Genomic DNA, 20,983 nt, shown 5'->3' on the forward strand with positions numbered 1-20,983 from the left:
GTTCAAAGTCTGTTGACCAAAGCATTTAAAGTTGGAACAATTTAAAACTAGTATTCAGCATAGATCAGTGGGAGCGACTTGAAATCCGTCAAGAACTGATGCGATCTAAAGCTTTGGATGGAAATATCTGTGGGTACCTCAGTTATTGAGACTAGTGCCAGATTTGATCTTGAGAATATATTATGATATTGATTCAACTGCAAAGACAGTAGCGGTAGGGGTTTTAATGTGTTACAAGAGTTTTAGAAATTATAGTGGTTCACTGCGCTCATGTATCTGGAAAGCTACACCAAATATGTATTGTGAGATATTTAAGAGTAACAATTAGATAAAATGTTGAAACATGTATGCATGGGGATGTAGTCCTTTCAACACACAATGAAATGTTTTCCATTTAGTTCATATTAGCAATGATATAATGATATATTAGGTGATATAAAACTGGCATTCCTCCAGTACTGCAGTCATGCAGCTACCTCCGATAAAAATGACAGAATTTCCCCCAGCGGCAGTGTTTTTGAACAAAGTTAATAATGGCAAAAGAAAACACAAAACTCAGCCCGTGCTCTATCCTGTGTATCACTAATTTCTTGTTTGGACTGTCTGAGAAGTCAGATTACCTCATCACAAGCCTGCATCCAAATAGAAAAGCATCACAGTGTCACCAGCCAGAGACTGATACACGCTGGGCTTGTTCTAATCATGTGCTCTGCGAAATCCACATTCACAATATGACCTCTACCAGGAAATACAATATCGGTGAAGCCGACATGGAGAAAACAGTCAGAATGTTTCACATGCACCAAAATTGACAATGTTCTGCCAGAGTAAAGAAGAACTTTGCATCTCCGGAAGGGTGTTGTCCTATAGTTCACATATTCAGCTTTTCGGTGATGTTTATTTTGGGTGTGGGGAATTAAAATATTTTCAAGATCAAATCTCAAGGTTAATGTAAATGTAAACGTTTTCAAATAAATTCCATTAAATCCTTGTCTCTAGGTCTGAGGGATCCTGATGCACAACAATATGGATGCTAGTGCATCTACTGAAACATTCAATTTGTAACCCTTTATACCTTCTAAATCGCATGCAATTTGAAATTTGGAGATTTATAAAAAGTAAAAATTTTCACTTAAATCTATGTGAACTATGTCCTGATAAGTTACTAAATTGTAAAAATATATTACATTAAAGTGACATCGCTAACTTCCTTCAGTGTTCCTGGGTCCACATTCCATTGTCGAGCCTAAATTGCAAATGGTTTCTATTCGCGGTTTTGAATACCAGAGTCCAGAGTCCAATCTCCACGAGAAGACCTACCTTTGTCCAGCGATCTCTCAACAGGCACCGGTTTCACCGTGGACCACTTCCTGGCCAAAGTCAAGTGCACAGTCTGCCCTGCCTTCTTCATGACCTCCACTACTTCCTGATTGGAAATGCCCTGCACGTTCACCCCATCAATCTACCAACAAAGGAGCCACAAGAACAGAGCCAGAAAGTAGGATGTTAATACTAATATTTACACATTAGGCAGATGTTGATACAAATGGACTAGACTTTTGGAAGATGTATGGATCAGCAACTGTCACAGGAAAGTCACTTGCAATAGGACCTTGGTAAAAGGTTTCATTTGAAGAATGGAGCACAAAGAGGTTAAACAGCTTGCTCATGGTTAAATGCATTGAATCAGAGGGAGAGTCAAACTTACAGCCTCCTGGATAACAGGTGCTGTAGATACCCTTTAAATCTTGACAAAACAAAGTTTGTCAGTCCATCTCAATGGATGCATTTTCTGTGAAATGTGATTTCACTGAATCAGGTTATCTGCTTAATATATTTTCTCTGTGCTTATGAGAATGGTACAACTGTTGCTGATGAATTATACAATGAAGAGAGGATTCCTTGGTTACATGACTGTTTTATGGTTACAGGTCCATATGTTTTTAAGGGGTCCAAAAAACAGGTGGTGTAGTGGAGGGCTTAATAGATCAACAGGTCCAGTAACATCCTAATGGAGTTCAATCTGTGAACAGCTTCTTTAAACTGCAGATATGCACCTCAGTGTCTAATTTATTTAGACTACAACCACATTTATTAACTTGTAATTGTATTATGTTTTGAACTGCACTGTATTATTGCACTTTTGTAATGTTCTTATATTTATCGCCATGGATAAGGGCATCTGCTAAGAAATAATAATTTATAGATTCTTTTCACCTGGTTTTAACTTCTTAGACGTGCAAAGTTTTAAGGAATGGAGGTATGTGACACCAATTAAATGAAAATAGACAATCTGTACTATGATATTCTGCATAGTTGATCATGATTAGACAGACTATATTACAATAATACTATGTTTTTTTCACAAAAACAGAAATGTTATTTTTGAAATTGTGATATTTTTGACCTTTTCCTCCATTAAAGTCTATCGGGAATTAAAACTTGTAGAAGTTGTTGGGTGAAAATAGCATTAGAAATTAAGGAATAATGTGCATTTGAAAGGACTTTGTAATGAAAGCATACAAACCACAGAATAAGTTTCTGCATTTGTTGACAATGATTAGAAGTCAACTACTCATCTGGGGTCTACAGTGAGACCACCAAACTAATTTAAATCTGAATCCTAAACTAGATGTCGCCAATCAGTAAAGTTACTTTGCTAAAGCCCCCTAAAAGAGAGTCGTACATAACTGGGTTATTGGAGTTGGCTGCCGAGACATTTCTCTTTGAGCCATACTGATCATACACTCACCTAAAGGATTATTAGGAACACCATACTAATACTGTGTTTGACCCCCTTTTGCCTTCAGAACTGCCTTAATTCTACGTGGCATTGATTCAACAAGGTGCTGAAAGCATTCTTTAGAAATGTTGGCCCATATTGATAGGATAGCTTCTTGCAGTTGATGGAGATTTGTGGGATGCACATACAGGGCACGAAGCTCCCGTTCCACCACATCCCAAAGATGCTCTATTGGGTTGAGATCTGGTGACTGTGGGGGCCAGTTTAGTACAGTGAACTCATTGTCATGTTCAAGAAACCAATTTGAAATGATTCGACCTTTGTGACATGGTGCATTATCCTGCTGGAAGTAGCCATCAGAGGATGGGTACATGGTGGTCATAAAGGGATGGACATGGTCAGAAACAATGCTCAGTTAGGCCGTGGCATTTAAACGATGCCCAATTGGCACTAAGGGGCCTAAAGTGTGCCAAGAAAACATCCCCCACACATTACACCACCACCACCAGCCTGCACAGTGGTAACAAGGCATGATGGATCCATGTTCTCATTCTGTTTACGCCAAATTCTGACTCTACCATCTGAATGTCTCAACAGAAATCGAGACTCATCAGACCAGGCAACATTTTTCCAGTCTTCAACTGTCCAATTTTGGTGAGCTTGTGCAAATTGTAGCCTCTTTTTCCTATTTGTAGTGGAGATGAGTGGTACCCGGTGGGGTCTTCTGCTGTTGTAGCCCATCCGCCTCAAGGTTGTACGTGTTGTGGTTTCACAAATGCTTTGCTGCATACCTCGGTTGTAACGAGTGGTTATTTCAGTCAAAGTTGCTCTTCTATCAGCTTGAATCAGTCGGCCCATTCTCCTCTGACCTCTAGCATCAACAAGGCATTTTCGCTCACAGGACTGCCGCATACTGGATGTTTTTCCCTTTTCACACCATTCTTTGTAAACCCTAGAAATGGTTGTGCGTGAAAATCCCAGTAACTGAGCAGATTGTGAAATACTCAGACCGGCCCGTCTGGCACCAACAACCATGCCACGCTCAAAATTGCTTAAATCACCTTTCTTTCCCATTCAGACATTCAGTTTGGAGTTCAGGAGATTGTCTTGACCAGGACCACACCCCTAAATGCATTGAAGCAACTGCCATGTGATTGGTTGGTTAGATAATTGCATTAATGAGAAATTGAACAGGTGTTCCTAATAATCCTTTAGGTGAGTGTACGTCACATCCTATCTGGATTAACACTCAGATTTGTGCTAAAGAATGCCTGGCCACATTACAGGATCTCTAATAAAGATTATTTGCCAAAAGCTTTAAAACAGGTGGCAATTCAAAACAAAATAAAGCCAGTTAAAGCGTAGCCTTAGTACACTAAGTGTGCCAGAAAACAAACGTTATTGTCTCAAAAAACTAAACCAACCACTACCACTTAGTGAAATCTGCCATTTTGACAAATGTGAGAGATCATACATCTAATTTCCAATACAAATGCATTAAGCTGTCAGTGATGGTTTAGGCTTTTTAGCGTTTACCCAAAATTGTTTATTTTACATAAAGAACCAAACATGAAAATTAATTTGTCAAGACTTTCTGCAGAGTGTCACCTGTAAATACAAACATCACTGGCCAGGCAGGGCAAACATAGGAGCTAAATAAAAAGTGAAGAAGAGATGTGTGTGCTCACCGCAATTATCTTGTCATGGACTTGTATTCGCCCGCACTGGTCGGCCGCACTCCCGGCTATAACATTCTTCACAAAAATCCCAGAAGGGTCTGCAAAAAGAAGAGACCTACTATTAATCACTGGATTAGAAACAGACAAACCTCAGCCTAAATGAAGCCAGGAGCTCAGCATGCTAACTTTGGCACTTCTGCTTCCCAACAGCATTGAGGAACCACTTTGGCAGGAGCAGTCAATGAATCAGGAGAGTTAGAGGGCAGGGAGGAAATGTGAACACAGTTGTCTGTGCTGTGCAGATGGTACACGATGCATTACAGTGGAACTCTCACCCATGTCACTCACACAGTTCCTGTAGCGTCTTCCTGCTCAGTCGATATTGCAGTGTCGGTCTAAGCAACACATTTGGTATTGGTACAATGCAAGGTCACTTATAGCGCTTTTCCACCGACATGGTGCCGGTGCTGGAGCCGGAGCCGGTGCTCGGCCTGGGAACCAGCTGATGTTTTTGCGAACCGGCCGCTTTTCCACCGGTTTTGGAACCGAACGCTGACGTCACTGGTGTGGGTGTTCCCAAGCACGGAGTAGAACAGAAACACACAGCAGTAATAATCAGCACCGAGGCGACTGCATTTTTAAATCCTATTTAACCATCACAATCAAACTCATTCAACGTCTGGACAGCACAGATACACTGTAAAAAACTAAACAAAAAACACGAAATCACATGTAGACGAGCAGAAACGAAATTACAACTATACGAATATGCCAAGATAACTGTTTAATAGCCTTTAAATGTTATTTATTTTTATTGATGCATTAAGGGATTTACACCGATTAGCTATTTCAGACACTTTTACTGTATTGAATAAAATACAAGTTAGAGTTAACATGCATTCGGCCCTGCGCACACAGTTCACATTTTCATTCATTTTGTGGCGTATTTTTACTTTTATTCTTGTTTAAAAAACAATGACTATAGGCTAGCCTATTGATTATGAATGCGGCTGTTTTTAGGGTATTTGCGGTGCAGTCCTGGGCAGATCAATAACCTGTCGGAAGATCTCAGGTGATGTTAATGGTTTGATGGGAAATTGTGCTTATTGATGAAGTCTGGGATGATGGTCCCAAATCACTGCTGCATTGTCCCTGTTGCCAGACACGCATCAATGCTCTTATGTTCTGAAAGTCGCCTTGGATAAGAGCGTCTGCTAACAGATGCACAATAATAATAATAATAATAATCCATTGTCAGCACTTCTGGTGTGTGGTTGCTCGCCATGCGCATCACTGTAAAAGATCTTACTGTGTATTTGATCTTCTCTTACTCTAGAATATGTATGGTTTGTGTAATTCGCCCTGTGCTAAGAAAGTCATGCGCAAACCAACCTGGGATTCAGCGTGACACCAGACCAGATAATGACCAGTTCATTAGCAAACAACATTTCTGTCCAATCTATATCGTCGCATTAACTCTCCATCATCACAATATCGCTGTAACACGTCTTTCCTGTCACAAAAACTGCGCTCAGTCGTCTTTCATTGCTGCCATTTGCCAACTAGTTAGTGGACCTGGTGAGATCATATTTTTATTGAAGTGCCTCTCTCCTCGACAGACCGCTGTTCGCTGCTGATTTCGCTCATTTTTAATCAAAACTCTCCTCACTGCTCGCGTCTCTGCTGGCATTTCAAAAATGGCGGGTGCACTCCAGCAAATAACTTTTGGTGGAGACATCTTTAACCCGCCCACGGCCCCTGACGTCACTGGTTCTTTGGTTCCAGACCAGCAAGTCTTTGGTGCCAGAAAAAGTGGCTCGGTACCGGCCCGTAGCCATTTCTTTTGCGGTGGAAAAGCAAGGAACGGTTCCAAATTAGGCACCGGCTCCAAACTAGCACTGCTACTTTTCGGTGGAAAAGCGCTATGAGAGAAATGCTTCGTCTGACATTGACCAAATCCATTCATGTTGTCCTACTCTACCATTTTGTTCACTTTTCATGTGCAAGACCTCAATACCATTTTACCATCATATGGTCCGTGACTTGAAGGCACTCATTTAAGTCTAAAAAAAACCCTAACAAAGCTAGCAAGCAATGGACGTGGCTGCACCAAAAGCAACAGGATGTCCTGATGTCAAGACTAGAGAGAGAACTACAACGTAATCAGAAAGCTGGCATAACACTGTAAAAGTGTTGCACTGTGGATTTTGACTGATTGCATCACATCTGATTGTGAAGACCACTGCATCTGTGCTAGACTCCAGCGTCAGCTCTGGATACTTCTGCAAAAAATTAAGTGTGCGCATGGTGAGGAATTGGTAATGTGGGACACGTGTTTCCTTAGTGAACTGCCCTCTATGTTAACTGTCAATATAACTGTCTTTAAATATTGATCATAAGATGTGACCTTGTGACCTCTGGCACAGTTGCAAAAAAAAATTCAATTAGAATAGTTCCTTCACCTACAATAAAAAAAAAATAATAGCAGTAGAAGATAAAATATATTTTACTAAAGGGCTGTAAAATTAGAATGGTTATGTAGCAGCAGAGGTCACAAGGTCTTTCACTCTAAAGCCTGTTCGATACTTTCCGGGAGAGCAAGAATGCCTCCGAAATGACAGGCGTACGTTTACATTTATAGATCATTTAAAATTGCCCTCCAGTAGGAACTGGAAAACAACCAAATCCTATGTAATCATTTGGGGATCCTGACACGGAGGCAAATTAATGTAATATTATATTAGTAGGTTTATATGAAACATTTAAAAATGCTACAACCAGAACATCTTTGGGCAACATGGCCAGTTTGCTGGACACACCACCAAGCCTCCAGGTCATATAAAGATTTCTGCCTTTACTTTTTCTTGCTCGACTATCATTTCTCATGAGTTTTCAAAGTGTTTGCTCAAAGTGCTTCAGTTGGACAGGATTTTTGTTTGTTTGTTTTGTTGTTTTTGGGAAATAGATAATGTTATAGCTTACAAACCAGCCTAGATAGTCCGTGGAGCAAAGAAAAACTAAAAACATTCACCTTGAATCATCTCTTTGCTCTAAGTCTGTGGGTTAACATATACGCCGATCAGTCATAACATTATGCCTAATATTGTGTAGGTTCCCCATTTGCCGCCAAAACAGCCCTGATCCGTTGAGGCATGGACTCCACTAGACCTCTGAAGGTGTGCTGTGGTATCTGGCACCAAGACGTTAGCAGCAGATCCTTTAAGTCCTGTAAGTTACGAGGTGGGGCCTCCATGGATCGGACTTGTTTGTCCAGCACATCCCACAGATGGTTGATTGGATTGAGATCTGGGGAATTTGGAGGCTAAGTCAAAACCTTGAACTAGCGATTCATCAGACCAGGCCACCTTCCTCCATTGCTCCGTGGTCCAATTCTGATGCTCATGTGGCCATTGTAGGTGCTTTCGGCAGTGGACAGAGGTCAGAATGGGCACCCTGACTGGTCTGCAGCTACACAGCCCCATACGCAACAAACTGCAATGCACTGTGTGTTCTGACACCTTTCTATCAGAACCAGTATTAACTTTTTCAGCAATTTGAGCTACAGTAGCTCGTCTGTTGGATCGGACCACACGGGCCAGCCTACGTGCATTAGTGAGTCTTGGCCGTCCATGACCCTGTCGCCGGTTCACCGCTTTTCCTTCCTTGGGCCACTTTTGATAGGTACTGACCACTGCAGACTGGGAACACCCCACAAGAGCTGCAGTTTTGGAGATGCTCTGACCCAGTGGTCTAGCCATCACAATTTGGCCGTTGTCAAAGTCGCTCAGATCCTTACGTTTGCCCATTTTTCCTGCTTCTAACATATCAACTTTGAGAACAAAATGTTCACTTGCTGCCTAATATATCCCACCCACTGACAGGTGCCATGATAACGAGATTATCAGTGTTATTCACTTCACCTGTCAGTGGTCATAATGTTATGGCTGATCGGTGTATATACATATATATATATATATAAACAAACACACATATATACATGTATATAGGGCTGTGCGATATGACGATATATATCGTATGATGATAGAAAAACATCTATTGTTTAATATGATGCTCTATCGTTTATATCGTAGTGTCGCAAATCCCATTCTTTACGGCAGTATTTTTCGTCATTTGGACAACGCTTTCCGTTCTTCCCGGTTCTTACACACGTGTCGGATGCAGGTGAGAAATGTGCATCAGAAACACAGACAGACATGGAGGAGAGTGAACAGACACAGAATAAGCAACATAACCAAGAGATACTTTAATGCGCAAGCGCACACATTCCGCCCCGCTCTCGTTGGCCCGGCTAAACTCGAGCTGCAAGCAGCCCTCACAGATTGATATAATTTGTATAAAATTAGATCATAATGAAGCTGGTTTGCATTTTAATAAATTGGAAAGCAATGCAAACACATGTAGAAAGTTTAATTATGACGGTGAAGTGGTACAACAGTTAATAATAATAATAATAATAATAACTATTTTGTATTAACATGTGCTGTACATAGAGTAAGTAGAATCGAGACGCAACAGTCAGAGAAGAAATGTCCCTAACTAGCAGATGTTAAATGCGCCACTATAAACCCGGCTGTGGTAAATCTGCCTGAATCTATACCATTACAGTGCATGTGTTGCGTGATTACTATTACTTGTGTTATTGTTGTTATGCGACAGTAAATCATACTGTGTATTTCTGTACATATTTATCCCATAACAACATAACACACGTAATAGTAATTACACAACACTTGAGCTGTAATGTGCTGCATTCTGCATATATTTACCATGACAGCCTGTATGTGGTATTTGTTAGTTTTGCATATTTAATGATTAAATAAAGACTTGTTGTTTAAATGTCTTTGGTCTTATTTTGTTGCTTGAACAAGAAATAGAGATATATATTGTGCATCGCCCAAACTTCTAAAAATATCGAGATATTATTTTAAAGTCATATCGCCCAGCCCTACATATATATATATATATATACATATATTATAAACTAAACTATTTTTTATGCACCTAAAACATAACTGAAACATGTCACACAAAGAAAACGATCAAATTTCAAGATTAAAAGCCTTAGAGACACTAGGGATGGCTCGATACCACTTTTTCTTTTCCGATCCGATACCTCAACGTTTAATATCTGCCGATACCAATCCGATATTTTTGTTTACTACTAAGCTGTTAATATGCCATATGAATGAATGATGTGAAATAAATTCTCTATTTCCTTAAAGGAAAAAATACAAAGCCCACAACAACATGACTTATGCAATAATGTTGCTTCCTTTTATTTAGTGAAACTCTTTTAAATGAAAAAAAATATATATATATATATATATATATATATATATATATATATATATATATATATATATATAAGCATTCAAAATGAATACTGAAATATCACTGAAAGTACAACTGTGCAAAATTCAAATCACAACATTTAGTTAACGCAATATATATATAATTATATATAATTCTAGTGTCATACACTGGATTAAAATATGACAATATTAATAACTCAAACAAATATATATGATATATATGGAAATATACATATATATATATATATATATATATACATATATATATATATATATATATATATATATATATATACATATACACACACACACACACATACACACACACACACACACATATACATTATTTTTATTATTATTATTTAATTATATTTTTTATATTTATATTTTTTTTCTGGAAATGCTTATTTCATGCATTTTCATTTCCAGTAAAAAATTATAAATTTTCAAATGTAGAATGTAACTCAACTTAACATTAACGTAAATAGCATCTCTAGTGTTAGTTCTAAGTCATACATTTAAGTTTTCAATTAAAAAGTTGTTTTAATTTATCTTTCAATAGCCTAATAGTTTAGCAATGTGAGCTGCAACGAAAATGCCTTAACATTAGCGTCCGTGTGGCAATGTTTTCTGGTCATAACAGCGAAATACAAAATGTATTAGACTATGTATGTAATGAATTTATACAATCTACTTAACTAAACGATTTACTTTTCTACGTTTCCAAACCACAACACAACACAGACACCGGTCTGCGCTCGGAAACACACCTGTGCGCTCGAGTTATAATAAACGGCAGTAGCTGGCTGCGTGTGTGTAGTTTAATTATATGAATGTGTTTGATGCTCCTCTTTAACAGTGTTTTCGTCTCTGTGAGGAAGCCATTGGTCGCGTTACTGTAGCACAGATTTTCGCAGATCTGCACAATTCCACCGATTGTGCTTATATGGAATTTGTCGATGCAACTATTATAATCCTACAACACTTTGATCCAGGTCATTAAAAAGTCCGTAATTAAGACTATGAAAAGTCATTAAAAGTAATTATTTTTCCACATCCTTAACCTGCAGGACCTTTGCTCTAATGTGACTGAGGTTTCCTGAGGTCGCTATTATTGAACATGTTTATTTTATTCCAGCACCGCCGTGTGGCTCCAGCGCAGTGCAGGCTCTGTGGAGAACACGCGTGCGCAGTTCGCACTGCGCTGTAGCCGCACTGCGGTGCTGTAATAAAATAATCATGTTCAATAATAGCGACAGTTCTAGGTGGTAAAATAGACTTTTTATGATTACAAACAGATGTTTTTTTGGAAAAATATGACGATGGGTCCAATCGAACGTGAATAAAATGTTATTTTTTAATGATTTTTGTGACTTTTCTGATTTCCCCCATTGACTCTCAAGAAAGCAGCTCCATAGTTAGGGCCCCGGTGACGTCACGGTATATTTCACAATCTCTGATTTCTGGTACATAGAATGAGCTGGACATGAAAAACTCACTGCACAGAAGGTTTCTACTTAACCTGACAAAATATGAATTTTCGGTGGCGTTCATCTTTAAGGCGAAGTTTCAGGCTAGATTTGTCGGTAGATCGTATCGGATTACAACATCTATTATTTCCAATATCCGATCCAGTGTTTTTGGCCTGTATCGGACCGATACCGGTAACGATTTTCGGATCAGCGCATCTCTAAGAGACACCAAGAACGTATGAATTAGGGAGGGATTGTGGATTACACAAAACTCAAAGGATAATAATAATAATAAAATGAAAAAATAAAGAGACATTAACTCCTCACCTCCATCTGCAGTCATGCCATTGTACCCTACAATGGAAATCCCCAGGCTCTGACCCTCCTTCTTCTTCAAAGAAACTTCATGGACATCATAACCATTGAGGTTCAGCTAGAATTCAGATAGGAAATTATTCACTGTACAGCCCTCACTTTTAATACTATCCTATTCTATTATATATACAGTGAGGGGGAAAAAAGTATTTGATCCCATGCTGATTTTGTACGTTTGCCCACTGACAAAGAAATTATCAGTCTATAATTTGAATGGTAGGTGTATTTTAACAGTGAGAGACAGAATAACAACAAACAAATCCAGAAAAAACGCATTTCAAAAAAGTTATAAATTGATTTGCATGTTAATGAGGGAAATAAGTATTTGATCCCCTATCAATCAGCAAGATTTCTGGCTCCCAGGTGTCTTTTATACAGGTAACGAGCTGAGATTAGGAGCACTCCCTTTAAGAGAGTGCTCCTAATCTCAGCTCGTTACCTGTATAAAAGACACCTGTCCACAGAAGCAATCAATCAATCAGATTCCAAACTCTCCACCATGGCCAAGACCAAAGAGCTGTCCAAGGATGTCAGGGACAAGATTGTAGACCTACACAAGGCTGGAATGGGCTACAAGACCATCACCAAGCAGCTTGGTGAGAAGGTGACAACAGTTGGTGCGATTATTCGCAAATAGAAGAAACACAAAATAGCTGTCAGTTTCCTTCGGTCTGGGGCTCCATGAAAGATCTCACCTCGTGGAGTTTCAATGATCATGAGAACGGTGAGGAATCAGCCCAGAACTACACGGGAGGATCTTGTTAATGATCTCAAGGCAGCTGTGACCATAGTCACCAAGAAAACAATTGGTAACACTCTACGCCGTGAAGGACTGAAATCCTGCAGCGCCCGCAAGGTCCCCCTGCTCAAGAAAGCACATGTACAGGCCCGTCTGAAGTTTGCCAATGAACATCTGAATGATTCAGAGGAGAACTGGGTGAAAGTGTTGTGGTCAGATGAGACCAAAAATCGAGCTCTTTGGCATCGACTCAACTCGCCGTGTTTGGAGGAGGAGGAATGACCCCAAGAACACCATCCCCACCGTCAAACATGGAGGTGGAAACATTATGCTTTGGGGGTGTTTTTCTGCTAAGGGGACAGAACAACTGCACTGCATCAAAGGGACGATGGACGGGGCCATGTACCGTCAAATCTTGGGTGAGAACCTCCTTCCCTCAGCCAGGGCATTGAAAATGGGTCGTGGATGGGTATTCCAGCATGACAATGACCCAAAACACACAGCCACAGCAACAAAGGAGTGGCTCAAGAAGAAGCACATTAAGGTCCTGGAGTGGCCTAGCCAGTCTCCAGACCTTAATCCCATAGAAAATCTGTGGAGGGAGCTGAAGGTTCGAGTTGCCAAACGTCAGCCTCGAAACCTTAATGACTGGAGAGGATCTGCAAAGAGGAGTGGGACAAAATCCCTCCTGAGATGTGTGCAAACCTGGTGGCCAACTACAAGAAACGTCTGACCTCTGTGATTGCCAACAAGGGTTTTGCCACCAAGTACTAAGTCAAAGGGGTCAAATACTTATTTCCCTCATTAACATGCAAATCAATTTATAACTTTTTTGAAATGTGTTTTTCTGGATTTTTTTGTTGTTATTCTGTCTCTCACTGTTAAAATACACCTACCATTACAATTATAGACTGATCATTTCTTTGTGTGTGGGCAAACGTACAAAATCAGCAGGGGATCAAATACTTTTTTCCCTCACTGGTGTATATATATATATATATATATATATATGCTTTACCTTCTTATAAACTGCAAATTAACTGTTTCTTGAGTGAATGGAAATGTCAATCAACAGGGTTTTTTCTTTCCCACACATCCTCTCAGATGTACAGACTGTATTTCACAGTTCAGTGTATAGCTACCTCATTGTTTTAACCGGTGAATGCGTGGGGTATCATGTTCCACTCCGAGACAATAACAGCGTTTAGTTGTTCTGACCCCTACAGGAGCCCTAAGCACACTCTTGGACCATCTGTGCATGTGTGGTCATGTTAGAAGGTGTGTGGATTTGAAAAATAAGCCAAGTATCTCAGGTTAAGCAGCAGTGCAGTTATTTCCCATTCATGACCATATCTTCTAAAGTGGGATTTCCCAAACGCTCTGGTCATATTAATAATATTCAAAATTGACTCCCCTTTTCATCATCAAGAATGAATGACAAAATCCTGAAATCGTGAACAAATGACACTACCCGTGGACGTTCTTATTGATTTATGTGACCCTTTATAACATTCCTGTCATCTTTAGGAAAAATCAACAACTGTTGTACAGAAAACAGTATCATGGTAAATGTTTAATTAAGATAGCCCACTGTCTCTGTACCTGAAATATGTACCTGTGCAGCTTAAAATTGGCAAATTAAGAAAAGCTCAGTGTGGAAGAGAATCTATAAGAGAACCCTATAAGTGTCCCTGGGAATGGAACACACTACAGCCCACAAAAGAGGTGAGGGGCCCCCAACCCTTCTCTGCACAGGCAAACAAGTTTTTTTAGGTATCCTGTATAAGTGCTCATTTTAAAACCCTCTACTTTCCCCTGAACCAAAACTGCTCCCCTGTGGGTTCTGGCTACCTTGCTGTTCCTGCGCGGCGGGATGGGGGGAAGGGCTGAGACGGGCGCAGAGGCTGGGGCGGGGGGTTTGGGCCGTGGTGCGCCTAGAGGGTCCCTGGCGATGACCATGCGCACTCGGGTGCCGCAGCTCTGTAGGACCTTCACTACTTGGTCACTGGCAAGGCCCTGCACATCCGTCCCTCCAATCTGCAGGATGTTGTCTCCCGTCTGCAGCCGCCCATCCTGAAACAGACAAGACAGGGAGCTGAGAACCACTGGGCTACAGGTATGCAATCAAGTCTTAATGATTCTTGAGTTATAGTATACAATTATAATGTGTTAACTTATTGTCTGCAGTTTATGTATAAATGTTTTTCTTGTTTGTTTTGGTAATAGAAAATACCAGCATTAGTGCAATTCTAAAAGCAGACAATGATTGTCTTTTTGCATTGAATTGGGGATCATGCATAGCCTATTGCAGGGATTCTGTACTATTGGAGCTTCCAATCTCTGGCTTTAAAGGATTTTAGTACAACCAGCTTTTTAATCATTTAATCAATTTAGTTTATTTCAATTAGAACCTGAAGGTGCTGACGACCACAAAATCCACTCTACTGGAATGCACTTGAAGATCACCCTGTTCAGAATCTCCTAGTCTATAAACTAACTGTCATCATTTAACACACTCCTGTACACATCTCTAAGGGCCCATTTCGATTCCAGTCTGCAGTGCATAGGATTTCAAGGTGGAACCGAGGCTTTGGAGTCACCTTGAGGACTCTCAGCATCTCTCTTTTGGAAACTTTTGCTTCAGAGTGAGGTAAGGGCAAGACAAATATAAGGTTGAATTAATTCCAACTGAGTTTATCATTTATTCTACCGAGGCTGTACCGATCAGAGGAAAACATGGAAAAGAGTGTGGTTAGACAACAAGAGAGAGAGAGGGAGAAAAAAAAAGGAACCAACCACACACAAACTATGCAAACTTCCTCAATCTCTGCGCTCATGTGCTCTGGATAGATGGGGATGTTGGAGAGTCCAGCACAGCATTACGAAACACTGCAATGGAAAGGGCCAGCAATAACAAAGGCCCAATTTTGACAGCTTTTTTGGAGCATGAGATCCACTGATGTGTGAACTCCACGGCGTGCTCTCAGACAAGAAACGTTTTGTGTGTCCGGCTTGGGATGCTTGAGTTGGAAGCAGGAGGGGTTCAGAGACACGCATTTGAAGCCTGATCCTCTGTCCGAACACATTTTCAAGAGCTAAAACTTTGGCTTTTTGAAGAAGCCAAGGCATGTTCTAGTGTACAAGGAACAAATGAGGGGAAAAAACATGCCCCTCTTTCAGTGTTCCTTGCTTTTATTTTTCCTTTCCCCCACAATCACAGTGACAACAAAAGAATACCCTCTGCAAAAGGCACTACTCCTTTGAAACCAATTATATCAGCCTGGTTATATAAAAAGAGAGGGACAGTACACAATCACAGTAACATAATTATTAAGCACTCCTAGGAGAAGGTATACCTTCATCCAGCTCATATTTAGTTGATTAATCTGAAGGAGCTCATTAGTAAGTAGCCCAATGGAAAGAAATGCACTTTATCAATATCTATCTATATTCCAAACTCTATCCTATTGAGCCTTCGACCTTTGAATGGAAAGTTTAAAAAGCATGTGTACATGGTTTTAACACAGAAAGTTTCTAATGGTAGTAAAGAAGTACTGATGGACGTCAGATCATCAGATAATTATTATTCAATAGCAACAGAACTGGTAAATCTTTATCTTTACTATACAGTGATTAAATGCTACTAAATAGAGTGTGGCATTTTCTGATTTTGTCTGTACTGCCCATAGTATATATTGTGACAAAATAAGAATGAAAGAAAAAGAAACATGAATACTATCGCTGCCAGAAAGATTATGGAGAGGATTCTGTTTGGAGGATGAATACACATAATCTCTGGTATTCTGTGATGAAAGTCTGATGAATCATTGAGAGCACTGGTAGTTTAAATGTCAGAAGACAGGCTTTACCCGATCTGCTATGCTGCCAGGAACCAGAGTGCGCACCACCACTCCAGTGGACTTGCCTCCTACGATCCCGAAGCCCAGCCCTGAGCCATCGTTCACCAGCTCGATCTCCTCCACGTGCCCCCACTGGACCTGCAACAGATGCACACCTCAGACACGGTTTGCTTAGGGGGCTATGCTAGGAGAGGCAAACCACTACAGGCACAAGGAATCATTTAATCAGTATTCAGCAACATAAATGGATCTCTTAGAACCGCTCCCTTTTATGGTAGGGTTCTGGAATCGGTTCAAAGACGAGCCACCTGGTCATAAAGGTTAAAGAAACCAAATCACCAGAGACAAGAGCACAAATAATGATGAGGGGACTTGAGAGAAATGTTCAAGAAAAGGTCATCCAAGCTAACTTCTAAGTAGACAGTGAGCAAGGATATCAGGACACAAGAAGATGTTCTGCAAACTGGAGTCACTTCCAGCTGTGATGTTTAAGAAGACACACCTATGATGCTTCAAGGAACAGCTTGATGAAAAGCTTGAATCAATTCATTACTTCTATGCTCTAATATAAGTGGTTCTCTATGTTAGGGAGGGGGAAAGCATGCTGCAACTGAGTAGCTTCTTCAATAGGGTGGAGATGATCAGAATCTGAAGCTCCAGTGACCTGGGTTAAACAGCTCTGCTCCGTCCGGGAGTCAAACCAGATGGGGGGACAAGGGAACCATCATCTATCTCTTCGCCCCATGTTTAAATTGAGCATTGCTATTTGACGAGTCATACAGTTAGGAAAAACTAAAAACTAAAGAATTGTTACTTTACAGTACTGTGGGGGCACATAATCTACACACGTATGCAAGATCTTTTGGATTGCATTATTGATTCACAATCAGTCCAGTTCTTTTTCTTTTTTTAATACATATATATATATATATATATATATATATACATATACATACATATACATATATACATACATATACATATATACATTTCCATATCAGATCAAATACTTCCTCAGCTGTTCGAATGAAACTTGCCTGCAGTTTCAACTGTCCCCAGCAGCCAAGGTTGACCTATACAGCTATCCCCTGGTGGGAAGAGCTGTTTTAGAGCTAAAAGTCAGATAGCTGTACAGATGTTGTGGTCCCCTTTCTCATCTATAAATCAGACTCTCTAATGTCTTGTTTTCATTACATGTGATAATTCACAGATCAAGCCTAAAATGGATTGTTAAAAAAAACGTGTATGTTAAGCCATTGTTGGTTAATTGTTTGCCATGGGGTTTACACATAAAAAGTACACACGACAGGTAAGATATGTAGATTGTAAAGAGCAGATACTAAATTAAGCCATATCACAGCGATTTAAGATATAGTAGAAATAAAAACACATTTGTAAACAAGGCACTTGACGGTTTACTGTATACGCTACCCAGTGTAAAATACCCAGGCATTACATGATATCTGGAAAAACACTAATGGGTTGCATTGCAAATGTTTTAATCACTGACACAGTATCTGAGTAAATCTACACAAATAACACCCTTTCAATAAAAAACAAACATTATAAAACCTTCACTGAGCAAACCGTCTCATGGGTAAAGTAGTAACCCACCATGCTGTGCTTTTACTGAGAAGTTTTGCTGGGAATGGGCTGATTACCTGATTATCCCTCATAGGTGTCTCAAGCAATAAAGCAAAAAATTAAATAAAGCTGGGTATTTGTTTAACATCACAGCGTACTATAATTAGGACTTATATTTATTCTTCAAGGGTTCGAGGCTGCATTCTGGATAAAAACGTCACGTGTGGTGGTGCATGAGAACAGGGCCCAGATGTACTGGTGCGTAATTTTATGAAATCTGCAATCGCAGTCAGGGCTCAATCCCTGTGGTCTGCAAAAGAGCAATTATTTAAGTAGATAAATATTTTTGCAGCTTTTCACAATAAAGGGCTATGTAAAAAAAAAAAAAAAAAGTTTCTGGGAGTGGGAAGAATGTGTTTCATATCTGGAAGACTTTCAGTTCCCAGCAGAGTGAGGAAATCTCACTGTCCATGAAAACAGAGTCTCTTTAATCTTTAATCTGACGACATGCTTTTTCGTAAAGAGTTTGTTTTCCTCATTTTCCAATAAGTAAATGTCATGTCTGAGAGTGATTTGTGAATCCTAAAACACTAACTTTTGCCGATTAAAATGAACCAAATACAACCGTTCAATTTAAAATGAGGCTCCACTTTCTGTAACAGTTAGCATGGCTATACAAAAGCAGTAAAACCAAAGCTCAATTTTTCATTGTACCATAAAACACAAGAGAAATGGTACATGAATAAAATAAAAGAAAAAAGAAAAAAGGAAAGAAAACAGACACGTCAGGTATTGAGTCAGGAATAAAACATTACAAAAAAAACATTTTGTATTTAATAGGTATTTGCACATGAATGAAGAAACCCAAGTGTTTTTCTTTTTTATGACTTCAGTCCATTATTTTCTATATGGTAGGCTATTTGTTTTCCCAGTCTGAGAAATACATTTCATTAAAACAAAGATATTCCCCACACTTTTATTAATCAGCTGTATGTACTTGCATGCATGTACTTCTGGTGATCAAATCATGACAGGTTATAATAAATTATTACCCTCCATGCATGCATAGCCTTGGCCTCATCACATATAACAAGTCCAATAATCAATCTTTCATACAGTCATTTATTAACACCATTTTGCTCACCGTCTGAGTGGGTCCCATTAAATCCGGGCGTTGGAGAGTAGTTCCATTGCTCCTGTCTGCCTGGTCCCTGGCCACCACAAGATGCACACTGTCCATAGACTGCTGCAGCAGGGTGATGGCATGTGGGTGAGGGAGGTTTTCATCCAGAGGCATGCCCCCAATAGCCAGGATCTGATCATTCTCCTTCAGCCTCCCATCCCTGCAAAATATTGTTGTCCATATAAACTATAACTATAAGAGTAACAGTGCAGGCGTACCTTTTAACTTTAAAGGAGCTTGTACAAGATTTTGGATTTGTTTGAAGGGCACCATGATTTGGGTTCAGCTGAATTTGGGCCTACTTTTTATATTGCATTTATATCATTAAAGCTAATCTTACCTCAATTTGAATCAAAATCACCCATTTGAGATGTTTCAAACTTTGAATGTGACAGTTTTGAAGTAATGAATGAATCACAAATGTATGCGTGTTGGCAGAACAGAATAATTTGCAAAGGATGTTTGTATTCAAGTCAGAATGCCAACCTATATGGTGAACATTTTATTTTATGGTGAGGAGCAATTACATCTATGCATAGAAAAACACACAATATAAAACAAAACAGGAATGTGATTCAAGGAAAATGGCACTGAGAACATGTAATGGTCAGCCCTCCCACAGGGAAGGTGAAAGGGGTAAGTAAATATGTCCCTTTGGAAATGTATTGTGGGGAAACTGGTAAACGTTTGCACTTTTCCTCCAAATTACTTAGAGGTATTTTAAGAAGATACTTGTTAGTTATTAATTTTGAACATTACACTCTTGGAAAAAAGGACAATAGGTTACATTGAAATGCATCAAGAAAAATTCAGATTCAATTATTTTTTCCTATAGATGTTTTGTTGTTGCCAGAAATAGATCAATTGTAGCATAGTTCCTCTCGATTATGTAGCTCAGAATATTTGTCACCTAAACCACATGGTTGAGAATATATTTAAACTATAAAGGATAGATAGAAAGACCAATAAACAAACTTAACACAGGTAACAGGGTCTGGTACAAAAAAGTACCTTTTCTGTTAGATTACCATGGATAAACTTTAATCCATTAAGGAAAAAAATGGATTATTAGAAATAATGGGACTATTTTCAGAAAATGTCCTGCTAGGACGTTAGTTTTCTGAAAGCGAGAATGTGCTGTACCCACACTTCCCCAACCATTTCGGCCAACTCATCTCTTAGCAACCTGTGGCTTATTTATCTCTGTTTATATCCAAACATTTGTAAATTTGGCGATCATTTCCACAACATGTAAAAATAAACACTGAGCTGAATAAAAGGGCTATGTTTACTCTTCCATATTAAGAAGTTAATCCTGCAACAATTTGATTACATTCCTTGAAAATTTTCAAATGCAAAAGTGCATTGGGAATGCAATAATGGGACTGATGAGAGAAGAAAACCAGAAAGCAGAAACCATTAACCAGAAAATAGAACTACAGTATTAGGTTAAAGCTGGAACTTCCTCTGACCACAAACTGTACTCCCTGACTCCCTAAGACAGGACTGATAAACTGGATTAGACTTTAGAATGTATTTTATTCTTTAATTATCCAGACAAAGATAATGTTTTGGAATCACATCATTTACCATATCTTTTTTGGGGGATATTTAAACTGCATATAGTAAGTCATTATTATTTTATTTTTTTGCATCAAGCATCACTGATGAAGGACTTTGAAGAGTACTTCACAATAAACCTTGAAAGGCACCATTTATTCTGCATGTTAAGCTTTGACTATCCTGGTATTCAGTTTAAGATTTAACCTGTTCTGCATTTATGTTAGGTGAAAAGGTGAGGAGATCCGCCATAAAGACCTATAGTGAAATGCGTCTGGAATACGATGGACCCTTATGGGAAGTAATTTCTCATTCTAAAGCTGTGCTGGCCAAAACTACAGCTGCAGAGCCCCCACTGTATGAAACCACAGAATCTCTGACAGATCCAACTTTTATAGCTACACCATTTATAAAGCTTCAGGCAGAGCAAATTGTTTTTATGACTCACCTGAACT

At 39.3% G+C, this 20,983-nt stretch overlaps 1 protein-coding gene across 6 annotated transcripts in view; it reads right to left on the bottom strand.

Annotated features, from left to right (window-relative positions):
• patj (PATJ crumbs cell polarity complex component) overlaps positions 1 to 20,983 on the bottom strand; it is a 280,589-nt gene that overhangs the window by 252,377 nt on the left and 7,229 nt on the right. For all 6 annotated transcript variants that reach the window (XM_066691664.1, XM_066691663.1, XM_066691661.1 and 3 more), the window contains exons 6-11: positions 18,930 to 19,128; positions 16,211 to 16,339; positions 14,193 to 14,414; positions 11,555 to 11,660; positions 4,432 to 4,520; positions 1,321 to 1,462 (exon numbers count right to left, since the gene is read on the bottom strand). In XM_066691664.1, the coding sequence (XP_066547761.1) occupies positions 1,321 to 1,462; positions 4,432 to 4,520; positions 11,555 to 11,660; positions 14,193 to 14,414; positions 16,211 to 16,339; positions 18,930 to 19,128 (887 nt within the window). The remainder of the gene's footprint in view (positions 1 to 1,320; positions 1,463 to 4,431; positions 4,521 to 11,554; positions 11,661 to 14,192; positions 14,415 to 16,210; positions 16,340 to 18,929; positions 19,129 to 20,983) is intronic.

The sequence above is a fragment of the Amia ocellicauda genome, chromosome 19 (assembly GCF_036373705.1).
Source record: "Amia ocellicauda isolate fAmiCal2 chromosome 19, fAmiCal2.hap1, whole genome shotgun sequence".
NCBI lineage: Eukaryota > Metazoa > Chordata > Actinopteri > Amiiformes > Amiidae > Amia > Amia ocellicauda.